The sequence below is a fragment of the Notolabrus celidotus genome, chromosome 2 (genome assembly GCF_009762535.1).
Source record: "Notolabrus celidotus isolate fNotCel1 chromosome 2, fNotCel1.pri, whole genome shotgun sequence".
NCBI classification, from domain to species: Eukaryota; Metazoa; Chordata; class Actinopteri; order Labriformes; family Labridae; genus Notolabrus; species Notolabrus celidotus.
The window spans coordinates 39,139,951-39,157,624 of NC_048273.1; the positions used below are offsets into that span (position 1 = coordinate 39,139,951).

The window sequence follows — 17,674 nt, forward strand, 5'->3', positions numbered from 1 at the left end:
TACCGGGAAGTCAAAATAAACTATAGTTTGAAGAGGGATCCTGTCCCATCTTACAGACAGGGCTCGATTTTACCGCACCTTAATCCACCATGAGCATTGCACCTCACAGTATTTAGCTAGTTACAGCGGAGAAGAAAAACTTCCTTTAACAGGCAGAAACCTCCAGCAGAACCAGACTCATGTTAGACAGACATCTGCCTCGATTGAGCCATTACTTCATATGCAGGTTCTGTTGTCCTTATGACATTAGCTATCTTCAGTAGATTTGTTGACATGCCTGAATGCTGCTGTTGGCTATGTTTGCCTGTTTGTGTTGTTGTTTTATGGGTAGGCTGCAAAACTGAATTTCCCTTCTGGGATAAATGTACAGTCATGGCCAAAAGTTTTGAGAATGACACAAATATTACATTTTCACAAAGTCTGCTGCTTCAGGGTTTTTAGGTGTTTTTGTCAGATGTTTCTATGGTATAATGAAATACAATTAGAAGCATTTCATAAGTATCAAAAGCTTTTATTGAGAATTACACAGAATTCATGCAATAAGTCAATATTTGCAGTGTTGACCCTTCTTTTTCAAGACCTCTGCAATTCTCCCTGGCATGCTGTCAATCAACTTCTGGACCAAATCCTGACTGATGGCAGTCCATTCTTGCATAATCAATGCTTGGAGTTTGTCAGAATTTGTGGGTTTTTGATTGTCCACCCGCCTCTTGAGGATTGACCACAAGTTCTCAATGGGATTAAGATCTGGGGAGTTTCCTGGCCAAGGGCCCAAAATCTTAATGTTTTGTTCCCCGAGCCATTTTGTTATGACTTTTGCTTTATGGCAAGGTGCTCCATCATGCTGGAAAAGACATTCTTCATCACCAAACTGCCCTTGGATGGTTGGGAGAAGTTGCTCTGGGAGGACGTTCTGGTACCATTCTTTATTCATGGCTGTGTTTTTAGGCAAGATTGTGAGAGAGCCCACTCCCTTGACCGAAAAGCAACCCCACACATGAATGGTCTCAGGATGCTTCACTGTTGGCAAGAGACAGGACTGATGGTAGCGCTCACCTCGTCTTCTCCGAACAAGCCTTCCTCCAGATGCCCCAAACAATCGGAAAGGGGATTCATCAGAGAAAAGGACTTTACCCCAGTCCTCAGCAGTCCAGTCCCTGTGCCTTCTGCAGAATATCAGTCTGTCCCTGATGTTTTTACTGGAGAGAAGTGGCTTCTTTGCTGCCCTCCTTGACACCAGGCCTTCCTCCAAAGGTCTTCGCCTCACTGTGCGTGCAGATGCACTCACACCTGCCTGCTGCCATTCCTGAGCAAGCTCTGTACTGGTGGTGACCCGATCCCGCAGCTGTAACACCTTCAGGAGATGGTCCTGGTGCTTGCTGGACTTTCTTGGGCGCCCTGGAGCCTGTTTGGCAACAATTGAACCTCTCTCCTTGAAGTTCTTGATAATTCGATAGACGGTTGACTGAGGTGCAATCTTACTCGCTGCTATAAACTTCCCTGTTAGGCCCTTTTTGTGCAATGCAATGATGGCTGCACGTGTTTCCTTGCAGGTAACCATGGCTAACAGATGAGGAACAATGGTGTCATGCACCATCTTCCTTTTAAAGTGTCCAGTCACTCAATCATGACAGATTGATCGCCAGCCTTATCCTCATCAACACCCACACCTGTGTTAATGTGTGTGACACCTGTGTGTCATTGAAATGATGTTAGCTGGTCCTTTTGTGGCAGGGCTGAAATGCAGTGGAAATGTGTTTTTGGTGATAAAGCTCATTTTCAAGGCAAAGAGGGACTTTGCAATTAATTGCAGTTGAGCTGATCACTCCTCATAACATTCTGGAGTATATGCAAATTGCCATTATAAAAACTGAAACAGCAGACTTTGTGAAAATTAATAGTTGTGTCATTCTCAAAACTTTTGGCCATGACTGTACAGTAGAATCTTGAATCTTGGCAGGCACCGTGTTAAAGTTAACAGCAGATGGCGCCAACAGCATGCCTTTTGTGTCTTGTTAGGAACAGTAAAGAAGGAGTTGTACAGAAAATCAACATAATCCTTTTTAATTCAGACTCCTTGTAACTAGTGATGCTGAATGTCATGAGCAGTATTGATAAAAATGTATACTTTGAACTTTAGTAAGTAAGTACATTTTATTTAGTATAGTACCTTTCATAGAATAAAATCCCAAAGTGCTTCACAGGAAAAATATTCAAATTAAAATGAAATCATAAAACAGTAAAAGAAACAGACTATAGCATAATTAAAACATTAGTCTGTACAAGGTGAGTCAAAGGCCTGTTTAGATAATGTGGCTAAGAGTTTTTTAAAAGTGACAACAGAGACAGCTGAATGAACATTTACAGGAAGAGCGTTCCACAATGTTGGTGCCACCACTTCAAACGCATAGTCACCTTTTGTCCTTAGACGAGCTGGAGGGACAACCAGCAAGCCCTGGTCAGAAGACCTGAGTGACCTGCTGGTGAGGTAGGGGTGGAGCAGGTTGGTGATATGTTCAGGAGCCTGACCACACAGAGCTCTATACCCAACTTGGTCAACAGCCTTGCAGCAGTGTGAGGTGTTTATTATTATCATCATTTTTTAACTCCATACATACAAACTGAGAATAAGAATGAAAACAAAAGCTTAAACTCACTTGAACTCAAATGAATGATTAATAAATTGCAAACCTTTAAAACAGTAAACAACAGTTTTAATAAGAAAAATTCAGTTTGAGCTAATTTTAAGAAAAAATATTTTACTGTAGCTTGTTAATGTAAATATGTCCTGATGTCGTCCAAAGTAGACATCCAAGGTTATAGTTGACACTTTAGGGTAAGCAGACCAACACATTTTCATCATTTCCTGGTACTTTATTTATCAATAAACATATTATTTGAAATCTAAATAACAGGTTAATCAACAATCAATAAACTCAGGAGTTTAAGCCTAAAGTCATCAGATTATCTCTCCCTATCTAACAGTGTGACGGACTAACATCTTATAGCTTCTTAGTTAAGAGAGGAGAGTAATAAAGATTAAACAGTGAGATTACCTTAAAAATGTTTCTCTCTGATTCCTTCATATTGAAGGTTTGTCTCATAAATCTGTCACACATACATAAAGTCTTAATTGTTCTGTCATTACTGCAGAACTTATCAAAAACCACGCGCAGTCTTCATGTGTGAGTGTCTGCACTGCAGGAAAGGATGTGTTGACCTTCACTGCCTGACTTGTCTGCACTCACAGTCCACTGTGCCACATTACTATTCTCCACAGGTTGTGTGTCTGTGTGTCGGCGTGCCTGCTCTCACACACTTGCGGTGGTCGAACGGTGTGCCGGCATCAGCGTACGTGTGCGTCTTCTCAACAGCTCGGTGTGGCAGAATCCTTGGTTACTCCTCGTTCTTGTCTCCCTCTTTTCTTTTTCAGCCGATAGCATTTGTCCTCTGCTCGTCTTCTCCCCTCTCATTCTTCTGTCCGGCTGGAGGGATCACAAGGAGGTCCATGGAAAGAGCTGTAAATGGCTGAGGAGCTGTGTACCGGCTGGTTTCGCATCATTGCAGGTACAGTATGTAAAACTCTTTTCTTGACTCGTCTGTTCAGCACACCTCAGCGGTGAGGGGGTGACATGACCTTCTGAGTGTTGTCCCTAAATGAAATGATGCCAGTAGTGAAATAGGTCGGGTGTAATGACAGTGTGGCTAAGTGTGGAATGATGTGGCTACCATCCTTTACATTTTGTTAACCTTAATGATACGGTGTATAACTGCTGTGACGTAGTTATGGATGTTTGCTTGCTTATGGGCATGAATATGTGCAATGCGTCTTTGCATGTTTACTGTGCAGTGTCCTCTTAAGAGATCAGGAACTCTCTTGCTCTGCCGTTTATAGAGAAAGTAAAAGAAAGGAAAGGAAGCTGTGAGAGAGAAAGTAGATCTCCTATGACGATGAAACACACATCTCTGATTTAAATCCAAATCAAATGCAAAGTATTTTTGAAGCCATGCAGTGGTGGACAAAGTACACGGCTGCATTACTTGAGTCAAAGTATAGATCCTCCTGGTCAAACATTACTCCAAGACAAGTGAAAGTTGTTCTGACAAATTGTGACTTCAGTTAAAGTCCTGGAGTGTTCGCTAGGGATGTAAGGATATATCACAAGACGGTAAAACAATCCATACAAATAAGGGTGGATTAAAATCAATTCAACAAAATTTGTATTGTGATATTATTTTAAACAGTAGACGGTGCTATCTGCATTTAACTCTGCTTGTTCAACATCATGAAGTCTTATGCGCTGCTCTCTCATCACTTGCTGAGTTGATCATAACAGACATGGAGGCAGCAGGTGAAGAACGAGCAGTTCAGGATGCACCTTTGTGTTTACAGTCTGAGGTATGGAAGCGTTTTGACTTTCCCTGATATTCCTGAAGAAAAACATGTCAATTCACAGCCAGGAGCATGAGCTGCACTTTAGTTTATTTAAAGAGATTGACCTTATTTGTTTGAATATGAACACTTTCATTTGGGAATCGTTCACTTTACATTACATTTAGAATTGTTCTGAAATTTTCCAACAAGGTATTTTTGTACGGTCATTTTAGTTTTTTTGCACGGTGCTGAAAAACAGTGTGCAGTGGTTTAATTTGAGTTACAACCATAGACTGCATAAAATATGGACGTAGTATCCGTGACGTCACCCATCTGTTCCTGAGCGCTGAAGTCAATCAACGGCGGCAGCCATATTGGAAATGCGGAACTCAATCAGGCAGAGTGCGAAATAAAGGGGTGGAGTTTGAGCCTCCTAGCCACTAGCTATGTGTTCCCGACTGGGAGTCTAGTCAGTCATGTCCTTATTTGGGAAAAAACTTGTAATCTTAATATCTTCTGAACCATCGCGTTAGAAATAAATCCCCCCCCACCGTACAGTGTGTGCCGATAGAGAGATTAACTACGTAGGGCCAAGCCGTTTTTTGAACCAGGCTGTAAACATGTTTATTAATGCTGCAAAGATCCTCTTTCTCCCATTCTCAACTCAACTCAACTCAACTCAACTTTATTTATAAAGCACTTTAAGAACAACAGCAGTCGGACACAAAGTGCTGTACAGAAACATAATGGATAAAAACAAACAATAAAATCATAAAATCAATAAGAACAATAAGATAAAATAAAGTTAAAAAATAAAAATAAAAATAAAAAGGCACTGAAACAAGAGCAGGGTCTCATGCTGAGTCGAAAGCCAGGGAATAAAAATGGGTTTTAAGACGACTTTTAAAAGTGGACAGTGAGGGGGCTTGTCTGACGGCTAAAGGAAGATCGTTCCACAGTTTGGGAGCAGCGACAGAAAAAGCTCTATCCCCCCTGAGCTTCCGCTTGGACCTCGGTACCTCCAGGAGCAGCTGATCAGCTGACCTGAGGCACCGAGCAGGGGCATAGAGATGGATCAGCTCAGAGAGGTAGGGCGGGGCGAGACCATTTAAAGATTTAAAAACAAATAAAATAATCTTAAAATGGACTCTAAAATGCACAGGCAACCAGTGGAGGGAGGCTAAAATGGGCGTTATGTGCTCCCTTTTACGTGCTCCATTCATGTCTATGTGGTTTCCTGTGTTTCTGCAGTCAGCCTCAAGCGCATTCTCAATGAATTGCTGTTTATAACACTTCCGCATGGGCTTCATATTTTGAGACAGGAGGTTGCCGCTTGGTTACAACACACCTTAAAAATGAAAAACGATTACTTTGTTTACAAATAAATATAAGAGAAAAAAATATATATTGCAACTGTCCATATCTGAGAATTGAAATAAAATAATAGTTATTTCAATTTTTAGTTCAATCCTGTTTTCATGAAAAACGTTAGAAAATCATGAGTGAATTGTATTGTGAACCAAAAATCAGAATTTGAATCTAATCGTAGGTTGAGTGCATCCTTACATCCCTAGTACTTGCTTTTAAAAACACTTAAGTATTCAAAGTACTTTTTGAAATATCTCTAAACGTATTTTCACAAAGCATGAGGTCAGTTAAGAATGTATGGGTGAACATTCTGCTCCATTCTGTTTCTCTAGAAAACATGATTTAATATATAAAAAGTCTACCATGAAATCTAAACTAAGTTACTACAAGCACAGACAAGTTTACAATGTTCCTCTAGAATCAAAGCAGTGTGTTAGCTCCAGACCTCCACATGCTTTCTCAGGTTAGATGCTGACGTTTTGGAGGCTGTGATGAAGTTTGTGAGATTTACAACAATACAAACAATCATTCTTTATTTCAAAACCTCAAACGTGGGTTTAAAATATGGCCGTGGTGTTCAGGTAGAGAATCATCATCCTTCTCAGTCATAGCCATCATCACCACGACTAAATGAACGCACTGATCTGAAGAACGTTTGATCTACGCTCAACCCAGGTACGGCTACACCACTGAGACAAACCAAACACAAGTACACAGTTCATCAGCTGACTTCAAAAGTAAAAGTAGTGAGTAACTAGAACACTGATAGAAATGTAGTGGAGTCACAAGTATGATATGTGTCTTTCAAATGTAGTGGAGTAAAAGTCATAAGTTCCCTAAAATTAAGTACAGATACTCCAAAAAGTGCAGTACTCGAGTAAATGTACTTTGTTACTGTCCACCACTGAAGCCATGTGATTACATACAATGTTAACTCATATGTGCAAGTGAACAGAATTTAAGAGAATCATAAAAGACACAACTTCCTGTTTAGTAATGCATGAAGTAAACAATGTATCGTACCTCACAGTGAACAACATATCCGTTTGTCTTTATTCAGGCTGCTCCACTCCTGCAGCTCCAAAACAGAGCTTATAGGATATAATGCTTTATTTAGCAAATCCTCCCTCCCTTCCTCCTCCCCTATTCTACACTCCTCCACTAGCTGGCATGACAGCATTTGTCAGCAGCTTAATCACTACACATATCACTTCATTTGCACAAGTAAAAGGCTTGATGACTGTACGTGCTACAGTATATGCTTAGTATGGTTCAATGATGGTTTTAAAGTAAATTAGGCAAATGCACACATTATTTTTACTAGCACAATAGTAAATATCTCCAGTGACTGTCAGTGAACACTAGATGGCAGTGCAGGAGAAGATGCTGCTGGTCAGCCAGTTGAATTAACAGGAGTAAGACAAAATGAAAATGGAATTGGGTAAGATTAAATTGTGGAAAATGAAGAACAAGAAAACAGAAAAGTTAAGGTTGATAAAAAAAAAACAGGAGGCAGCTTTGGAGTGAAGGGGAAGAGGAAAGGACAAGGGGGAAGGGAGTTAAAGCTGGGGGCAGGGTGGGAGGCTGGGGACCCTCTGTTTGGGAGCATCTGCTGGGTGTTAAGACCGAGGAGCTGGGCAAGGAAAGAAAGAGGGATGAAAGGAAGGGGAGGCAAGTGGCAGATTGAGCAGCACAGTGGCAGCTTAACACAAATAACTGAGTAAAAACAGGGAGAGGGGAGAATTCAGTAAATTAAAAGAGAGGAGGTGATAAATGAGAGAGAGAGAGAAAGAGGTTTTGGAGGGAGGGAGTCATTATCACATGGGATTAAGCATGACTTGGGAGGACTCTGTGGGCATGGAGAGGCACACAGCTGGCTCTTTTTAAAGCATGACTGAAGATAGAGAGATAAATAGAGATACTTATTTGTCCCTCTGGAGGAATTTAGTCACCATATGTTCCCTCATCAACACACAGAGTTTAAAGTATACATCCAGCTTCAAATATTTATACACTTAAAGGAAACAAACTGTCTTTTTAAGACTGAATATTTGATCTGCACTGAGCTGCTTGTGAGTTATCGCCAACTGTATTCCTAGGCTGATGAAAGAGGATTGAGTTGCCTGTCAGTAAACGTACACAGTTTTTGGTACCTTAATGTGTGATAACTATAGAGACACAAATGAGTGGTTTGAAGCAGTACTGCAGTTTGAATGCAGATTACTCACATTGTTTTCAATCAATCATTCAATCAGACTTTATTTATAAAGCGCTTTTTATACAATGACATTGTAACACAAAGTGCTGTAGATAAAAACAACTTCAAATAGAATACATTGTAAATTAAGAAAGATATATATATAAAAATAAAAAGACCCCCCCCACATCCCAATCCCAACCCCAGCCCCGACTCCAAACCCACCCCACAATCCTAAGGTTAAGAACACAATATATGCAACAACAATAATAATGATAACAATGAAAATAAAATAAATAAATAAATGAAAAATAAAAAAGAAGTTGCTGAACGAACTGAGGAAACGTGCTCATGCTGAAACACTGGAGGAAACATAAGATGTTGAAACTCAGCACAGGATATTAAACTCATGGAAATTGGATACATTTCTAAGATGATAAAACACTAACATTTTAAAAGTATGATAAAATAAATAAAAAGCGACTCAAATCTGAACTAGATAATAAATAAATAAATAAATAAATAAAGTAAGGTTAAATAAAACTGTTCTAAGAATAAAACTCAGTAAAAAGCGAGACTAAACAGGTTGTTCTTGAGTTTGCTTTTAAAAATGTTGATGCTCTGTACAGCCCCAGATCTTCAGGTAGGGTGTTCCACAAGCTGCCTCACCGTGAGTCTTTGTTCTTACTTTTGGTACCTATTAAAAGTCCGCTACCTGAAGACCTGAGGGCTCTCACTGGCTCATATGACAAAAACAAATCTGATAAATAAGAAGGAGCAAGACAATTAAGAGATTTAAAAACCAATAAAATAATCTTAACATCTATTCTAAAAGATGTGCAGCATCCATTCATAACAAATGTTATCTCAAGATGATTTACATAAAAAGCTGGTCCTAAACAAACTCTGTGTTATATTATTTACAGAGGACATGCATTTGGAGACTTGAGGTGCCACATGCAGGCCTGTCCTCTGGGTGCATAATGTTTTCGGGGGCCTTGTTGAGTGCACCTTTAAAAACAAATGTTTACAAAGTGCTTTGACAAACAAAGCATGGTTCAAATAACAAAGTAAATCTTTGACAGACAGGGAGGAGGAATTTAAACAATGCAGAATACAACGTGAGGTTAAAAAGAACACACGTAAATTCAACAGAATGAAGTGGTGAGACAATAGACTGATAAATCATTGATTAAGAGGTTTTTCAAGGATAAAAAATAAAACTTAATAAATAAAATAGGAGAAGTAAATAAAAGCATTGAAAGGACAATAAAAGAGGTTTTCAGAATGAGAGCACGACATCCCATTGGGAAAAATTAGAAAAGGGGAAAAGGATAAATTGGGATCATTAAAATGATACATTTTTTAAACATCCAAAACAATAGATAATCAAATCAAATAATCAAATTGAATTGAAAACAATGAATTAGTTGGATAAAAACTGAAAGTAATAATAAAATAGAAGTATAAACAGCTAGAAGGATGAAGTCACATAAAAACAAATCTGATGTAATGCCATGTTAGCATTACTGCTGCTACTACTACGACCACTAACAACTATTACTAATAATGACAATACACCAGGAAGGCTTTCTGCATTGATTCCTCTTTTATACTCTGATTTTATTTTTTGTAAACTATCCCTTCGCTCTCTCCCTGTTGTTGTTCTTGTTTTCTAGGTTTTGCCTAATTGTCAGTCTCCTCTGCTCTTGTGTTTGTGCACACAGACATTCCCCCCCTCTCTCACTCTCTCACTCTCTTTCTCTCCACCCTCTCTCAGAAAATGAATCAACACACAAACAACACAAGCGCACACCCCTCTCCGGGGGCTGTTCTGTCATTGACCCTTCCTGCTGGTTGTAGCCCGGGTAGCCGTGACGTCACGCTGATCGATCCTTGTCTCTGTGCGCTGAGAAAGCACAGACGCAAAGTAAGACAGGGACTGAAAAGAGACCGACACAGAGAGGAGGAGAAAGGTGGGAGGGAACAGGGGGAGAGGAGGAGGAAAAGGGAGAGGACAGAGTTAAACCACACCTTATTGCAAGGGGGGGTGGGACACATGCAGGGGCACACAGGCAGCCACTACAGGAATAGTCACTGTGCAGGAGAGTGCAGGGCAAATATTTAGTGCAGTGTTGTGTTATTATGTGATTATAGAGTGTGTGTGCGTGTGTGTCCTGAGCATGGGTTGTCACTTGGCTCACACCTGCATGTTACTCTCTCAGCGAGCAAATAATTGATGTCATTCATCGCTGAGCAGGCTCGGCACACTGCACTGACATAAGGTAGGATGAAGGGGAGGGTGCATGCGGTGTGTGTTTGTGTGTGTTTTGGATATTTGTGTATCCTCTGTATTTGCTCTGTACATGTCTTGTGGCATCTTTGTGTCCCTGTTTGGATATGTAAACATGTCTGTGTGTATTTAGTGTACCTGCAAAATTATCTGTCAAGCAAGAGAGCTTCCTAATGTTGCGTTCTCTCGGACAGTGGTGTCAGGAGACTCAAGCTGTAAGCCATGTGACTGCACAAAGAGCTGCTGGGATTGGCTGAGGCCATCTCTGACCTCAACAAACTGCCTCCGCCCCTACTCAACACTCCCACCCCCCTTGCCAAACACACATACACACACATAACCCTCCCTCCCTGTCAGTCTCTCTGCCTCCCTCCCTCTCTCTACCCTGCTCCTGTTATTTATTTTTTTCCTCCAGTTAGATTCTCCCCCTCCTCTCAGCATCCTCGGCTGTAGGTTAGAGCCGCAGTAGCAGCAGCAGTAGCAGCAGCATCCATGGCTTAAGCCCCAGCTCTGATCGGCAGCTAGCCCGGCCAGGCCCCTACCCCTCCTCTCTCCTCTTTCTGTCTCTCTATCTCTCTGTATCTGTGACCCTTCTGGGATAGTTGACAAGCGACGTCTGGGGGTGTTTGAGGCTCACATTTAGCCAGGGCGTTAGCCACATGCACACGGCTGCTCTGCTGCCCATCAATTCTACTGTATCTCTCTGGTAACCGGGGGCTTCTTCTCTTCTCCCCCCTCCTGCCACCTCCTGCTTTCATTTCAGGCTCCTTGGAGATAGAGGAATGCAAATCTGCAACCATGATGGAAGGTAAGATGATCCATCTTTTCTATAATGCTGTTCTGTTTCCCGCTGTAATTCAGGGTAATCCCCCTTTATGTCCTTGTCCTACAGTGCTTCTTCTGCTGGCCAGCACGTATGTGTGTGTATGTGTTCGGGACGTCTAAATGTCATAAGCTGCCCTGCTATTTTGAGTGCATACATTCCGGTGACTTGCATGTTATTCTTAGGAATAGGGCACAGCCACTGACTGGATGTCTACCACAGAGGCACAATGGCGAGGCTAATTGAACCGTGTGTACCTTTTGTCACTAAGTGTGTTTTGTGTGTGTCTGAGTACCCCCCAACCCCCCTATTTTCCGCTTACCATCGTAAAGGATTATTTGGATTTATTGTGCAGGACGGCTTATGTGCCCAGCTGGCTCACTAGTATGAATTCTCTTTGTATGGTGTTAAAAAACATGCACACTCACACACACGCATACATACTACCAGCAATGTATGACTCGGCCCACACTGGATTGCCATTTTACCCGGCCCTCGTGTGCACGTCTGTTCATGGGGGATACATATGTGCGTTTGTTCCCACCCATCGTTGGACTGATCCATCTATTTTGGGTTGAGTGTAGTGAGGAACGAGGGAATTGATGACTGTTTCAGTTTCATGTCCCTTTAATTGATGACATCATCAGAGGGGAAGGCCATTGATGGAGGGATGAATCCCCACAGCTCTGCAGCTGGCACACGAAAGCCTTCATCCATCTATCTGTTTCATGTGATAACTCCTGTTTCCTATCTTTCACTGCCCTAGCATCCAATATCAGCGACTACCGGCCATTTGTTTTTGCACTACATCCTAGATATGTCGACTTTTACTGAATTAACCTTGAGTTATGTAAGCTCTCATAGCCAGGATACATAGACAACATTTTGTAGCAGTGAACATGTGGAAATAGGGATCAGCCATTAGGGAAAAGGATCAGCCATTTTCCTTGCACCCCTCCAGTTATTTACTTCTCCTTTTTGTTTATTTTCTGTCATGGTCCCAAATAAAATGTCAAAGATGTTGTCATTCCAGCCTGTTTATGCTGGATCATTTAGTACCATATCAGTATGTCTGCTGCTCAGGAAGAAGCTCATTTAGCTGCTTGTGCTGGTGCATGTTTGTTTGTTTACCACTGCTTCAACAGTAATCATACTTCTGCTGCCTGGTGTGTGTTTTATACTTCTAAGTGCGGTTGTTCCCAGTAGCTGTAGTAAGGTCATTTAAATGAGGAGTAGATTCGATAGGTTTGCAGAAACGTCTGTATGGATTATGAAGGGAAGCTTTCTGATACTTGGCAGTGTTTTGCAGTTTGAGAGTTGAAGCATGTTTCTGTAAAGAAAGACGTGTTGCTCTCTGAGCAGAATTAGCATTAACAATCTAATGTCCACAGGGCCAGCATGGAAACTTAAGTGTCCAAATGTCTGCTTTCTTTTTTAATATGGGGCTATATATATTATTATTATCATGTGCTGTTCTTTTTATTCATGTTCCTTTCTAACATGATGATGAATAACAGTGTGTGATCTGTGACGTGACTCTGACGTGCTGTGTAAAGTCAGAGTAGATCAGTATTTAAGTTTAGTATTTGTATCAGTTGAATGGGCTCATGCAACAACATTGGGTTTCCCCACATGTTTGATAACATTGTTAAAAACTGCCATGCTACTGCATCATGAATAAATCAACAGTCTGTTTACATTGTGGAGCAGACTGAGATGACAACAGTCATAACAAAGTGACTGTCTGTCAGATACAGGACATTACACAAATTATAAAGTACTCAATATAAGGTATAATTAAGACGATGACCAGGATGAAGGCTTCTTCCCAACGCCTCATCTGTGTCAGTACAGAGATGTATTTTCAGCATAAAGCTGTGTTCTGCACACTATAATTATTTACTCTAGCTAACTGTGCAGGTATACAGAACAAAAGATCACGACTATGTTTAAAATGCACAACACCACTGTCATCACTGATTCTGTTTTTCATTTGCTATTAATGAATCAGTGTTTGTCCCGAAGGTATCACTAAGTGTTGTAAATGATTTATACCCTTTCTCTTTAGCAAGATGCTCAAGAATACACCTTCTGTGTTCTATTTGTAGTGTTCAGTCATGATACTAATGCAGAGCTGCTCAATGATATAGCACTAGCAGAGCTAAGTGATCCAAAAATAAAAGGCTTTTTATAGGGAAGAAGTCTCTAACTTGACTTCAAGGGTGAGATATGGAGAGCAAATGTGATGCTCCCCCTCCCCTTCATCCGTGCTGTCCTGTCATCGACTTCATTTGTCACGAGCCAAGTTGTTATGTAACAGTTGTGAAGAAAAAAACCCGACAGTCTGCAAACTGCTTCTCTCACATTAGCATGGCTAGCTCAGGCTTAGCATGGACTGTGTGGGTGCAGGATTACAGTCAGGTGTTAAAAATGGATGCTAATCCTTGTTAGCTCTGCTTTTTAAAGCCCCATGCCATGGCCAGCATGGTTGTCCCTAAATAACTCACAGGGCATCAAACATGGAACAATATCGTCTTTTCAGTTCATAGAGGTGGAGGCAGAAATGTATAGTTTGAGCTAGTTATAATAATGATAACCCTTTTCTTAAGAAAGATAACTTCCAGCTTACAAAAGTGGAGGAAATGTGACCTCCAAATGATGATCACAAACAGTTAATTACTGTAAGTAAACAGGATGTTCCTCAGAAATGTTTTCAATGATAATAAGACCGTCTTAAACCACTTACAGAGCTTTTTTTTTTCTTCACAACTTACATTTTCCATGAATTTCCTGGATTACCGACAGGTTGGATTACAGTACCAGGATGTTTTTAAATCATTGCGAGGCGATGTCATTTTCAGTAACAAATCTCCTGCATGCACTCCTGTACTCACAAGAGCCTGCCTGTGTGTCATGTACTCAGCTCTCCTTAAGGTAACTCAGGTGCAGCATGGGATTCCTATTCCAAATGGACTTTGAAGGCAGCAGTTAAGTTTGGCAGATTAATTTGAACAGTATTGCTTATAGACCCAAATAACAGACAACCAATGAATAGTCTTGGGTCATCTTTAGTTAAATGAAAGATTCTGAGAATGTGAATCTTTGGTTTGGAGAATGTTTAATCCATTACTGAAACACATTTCCATTGAATTTAATTTAAAATGTATGTCACCATTAATCCATAACTGATAGGTTAGATCTTTACCTTTCTGTAAGCATCATATTTGACCAGTGTCACAGATTGAGTTTATTATGAGACTATTGGCTGTCCAAGTTCTTGGTCCCCAGATGATGGATCCAAAGTGACCTTGTGACGATTCAGACTTCCCTTTGCACAGAAGCCAGAACATTGGGCGCTTTCTTTTTCATACTCGGTCCAAACAAAAATTCTCAAACTCTGCTAAGTACTTTGGTGCTCCCGATGGGAAAACCCCTTTGGTTTGAACAAGCCTATGGCATTTCCTGTTGCTCCTCTCTTTATAGAAAGTGGACATTATCGCCCCAGCACTGATAAGCCTCTAAGAAACACAGACTCTGTTTGTTGTTCTTCAGTATGTTGTCAGAGTGTTGTTGACTCAATCCAACAATTTTGTGGGTTGTAATGAACAGTGCAATGTCTCGTGGGCACTTACAGGGCTTCAGACTTGTAGTCTTGTTAATCCTGGTTAGGAATCAGACTGTCACAGGGAGGCCCAGTACTTAAAGCTTGCCAGGCTGATACTTAAACCCCTTGACTGGAATGCTGCAGAGTAGAGGGCAGAGAGGACACAAGGCCATATGGTGGACTTTATTTCTTTCCTTTTAATAGATGCTTTGTTACCTGACTTCACTCGATATGATCACTTATTACTGTTTGTGGCTGAGGCAGGGACTCTTGAGAGGGGGTTGTATCTATCATTTCTGTAAAAAAATACATTAAATCCATTGTTTCCTGACTGCCTGATATCTGTGTAAATGATGAAGGGTCATGTCTACTGAATCAGCTCCTCAGAAGCATCCCAAGTCAGTTGTGATGAATTCAACACGACATTGCTCTCAAAATCCCTTTAGGATGTTTGTGTCAATACTGGTCTATTGCTAACCCTTGGATTACAGTTGTTTTTACCCATCACTACTTTTGGATCTGGATAGAGATGAGCAGCTGCTCAGATGCAGCACTATACTGTCTGGATGAAGTACAGTACAGTGTATAATAATGTAATTAAGGTGTACTTGGTGCCAAACATTGATATTTCATTTCTAAATATGGGAGTGCAGGCTACATGGTGGTGCAGTGGTTAGCATTGTTGCCTCAAAGCAAGAAGGGTCCAGGTTTGAAATCCCAGATGAAGCCTTTCGGTGCTTGGGTTCATCCCTGTACTCTGACTTTCTCCCACAGTCCAAAGACATGCTAAGTAAGGTGACATGATTGCCTGTAGGTGTGAGTGTGTCTGGTTGTTGGTCCCAGTATGTTAGCCCTGTGATTGGCTAGCGATCTGTCCAGGGTGAACCCCGCCCCTCTCACCCAATGACAGCTGGAACAGGCTCCAGCCCTCCGCGACCCCAAACAGGATAAGTGGTATAGATGATGTGTGGATGGATGGACTGGACTGTCTGAAAGGACTCCCCTCCAAATTGGAGTTGCCCCTGTCACTACCTACCCCTACCCCTCACTGAGGCTCCAATGGCATTAATCCTGCACATGGTGTGTTTTCAGTTAATCAGACATCAGAATGTATGGATATGACTGCCAATGTTTGATGTTCTGTAAGCTGTTCAGGGCCTGATGGCAGCAGCAACGGAACTGAAGTTTGAGGTAGGGATGCAAATTTCAAGTATTTTCTGACAGTATCTAACAGTATGGAATATCTACGGATCGTATTGAGGTGTTCAAAACGTTAAACACGCTGAATATCAACATGTGTAGCAGGCTCATTATCAGTCCCTCCAGGAAGTTGCGATTTCGTGATCGGAGCTATCAACGCAAATTCAACCAATCAGCGCGATTTCTGCGCGGTCTTGCAATTTTAACCAATCACCTTAACCTCAGCCCCTGTACGTCATCGGTTACCTCATCAATTTCACTTCCTTGGAACATAAACGTAAGTCCTCACTTGATCAGCTCTTTTCAACAACAAAACACGCACAGAGAACAGGTGAAGAGAGGGGACAGCAGGCAGGACAAGTGACCATGACAACGTTATTATTTATAGATACTAGAGTTCTTATCTGAGGGGCTCAGTGTTAGCTTGGTCTCTACCTGCAGCAGGTGTGCTTTATGAACCAGCTCTCCTCACCTCCATGCATCTGTCTCATCTTCATTGATGATTTTTACCCCCGGTGTGCGTTAGTGACAAAGACACAACCGGGAGACGTCTGTTTACTATTTGATGTTTGACGTTGTTGCCGTGGTTACCGTAAAAAGCTCTGTGTTTACAGCTTGATTTAATCCAGTTTGGTGAAACATCAGACACATTTTGTAAGAGTTGATCAACTCATAGTCATTAAAGATGCAGATGCAGTTCAGATTGCTGTGAACTGACTGTCTGTGCCGCTGTCACTGCGAGGTGCATTCAGGGACGGTCGTAAATGTGCAATACAGCCCTTTCATGGCATTTTCTGTGAATCAAGAGAATCAAAATTCAGTCACAGTGATCACATCAAGAATGTTTTCTAAAAACAGCTGTAATTAAGCATATTTACTTGCCCCTGAGATGTTATTGGGGAAAAAAAAAAAAAAAAAAAAAAAATCGCAACTTTCACCCCAATTTTTTCAAAAAGCTGTCGCAAATTCAGGCTTCTTGGGACGCAACAATCACAAAAAAATCCCGCAAAATCCTGGAGGGACTGATATAATCTCCGTGGGCTTACAGTCATAAAAGTGAAGGCTCAGACTTCAACAAGGGAACTGAACAGAAACATATTTCAAACTCACAGTGTCCAGTTTTCTGTCTACTCGTTCTTATTCAGAGGAATAAACATGTGAACGTGGTCAGGTGTCAGCCGGGAGAGCAACCGGGTCAGAATCAGTCCGGCGGCAGAGAAAATGTTAAAACGTAAAACACCTCCCTGATAGCTGAACGAAATATAAGACCACATGATGTTTGTTCTACGGGATATAAAAATTGAAACAAAAACATGTGTTTGAGTAATCCATAATCGATTAAATGTTGACATCCCTAGTTCTGAGTTACTACTAGAGTAATGTTTAATGTTCTATAAGCTGTTCAGGGCCTGATGGCAGCAGCAACAAAAGTGAGGTTAGAGGTCATAGCCGTGATTCTCTTTCAAAGTCTTTGCTGCTCAGAGGGGACCCTTTGTTTCTACCACACATACATGATAACAGCAGCTTTGCTTTCATGTTGTTACAGCGATATCTCGTCTTTTATGGGGTCCTGATGGGGAACAAGGAGCTAATGTCTTATTTGATTATATCATATAGCTTAACTGCTTTAGCCTAACACACACACACTCACAGTGATGTTATATTACCAAATTCATTCACTCGGGGAAGCCTTGGAGGAGGATGAAACATGGCAGCACATCTCTGGTGGCTCACCGGAAGGCTCTGCTGCAATATGGTTTCCAGGGTAACGACCATGAGGCTGACTCATGTTTGTTTGGTGATGGGATTGACAG

General features: G+C 41.2%; 1 protein-coding gene across 4 annotated transcripts in view; it reads left to right on the plus strand.

The window, feature by feature from the left end:
• sgip1a (SH3GL interacting endocytic adaptor 1a) overlaps positions 1-17,674 on the plus strand; it is a 119,159-nt gene that overhangs the window by 18,900 nt on the left and 82,585 nt on the right. For all 4 annotated transcript variants that reach the window (XM_034674426.1, XM_034674444.1, XM_034674454.1 and 1 more), the window contains exons 3-4: positions 3,434-3,567; positions 10,997-11,041. In XM_034674426.1, the coding sequence (XP_034530317.1) occupies positions 3,525-3,567; positions 10,997-11,041 (88 nt within the window). In that variant the 5' untranslated portion in view covers positions 3,434-3,524. The remainder of the gene's footprint in view (positions 1-3,433; positions 3,568-10,996; positions 11,042-17,674) is intronic.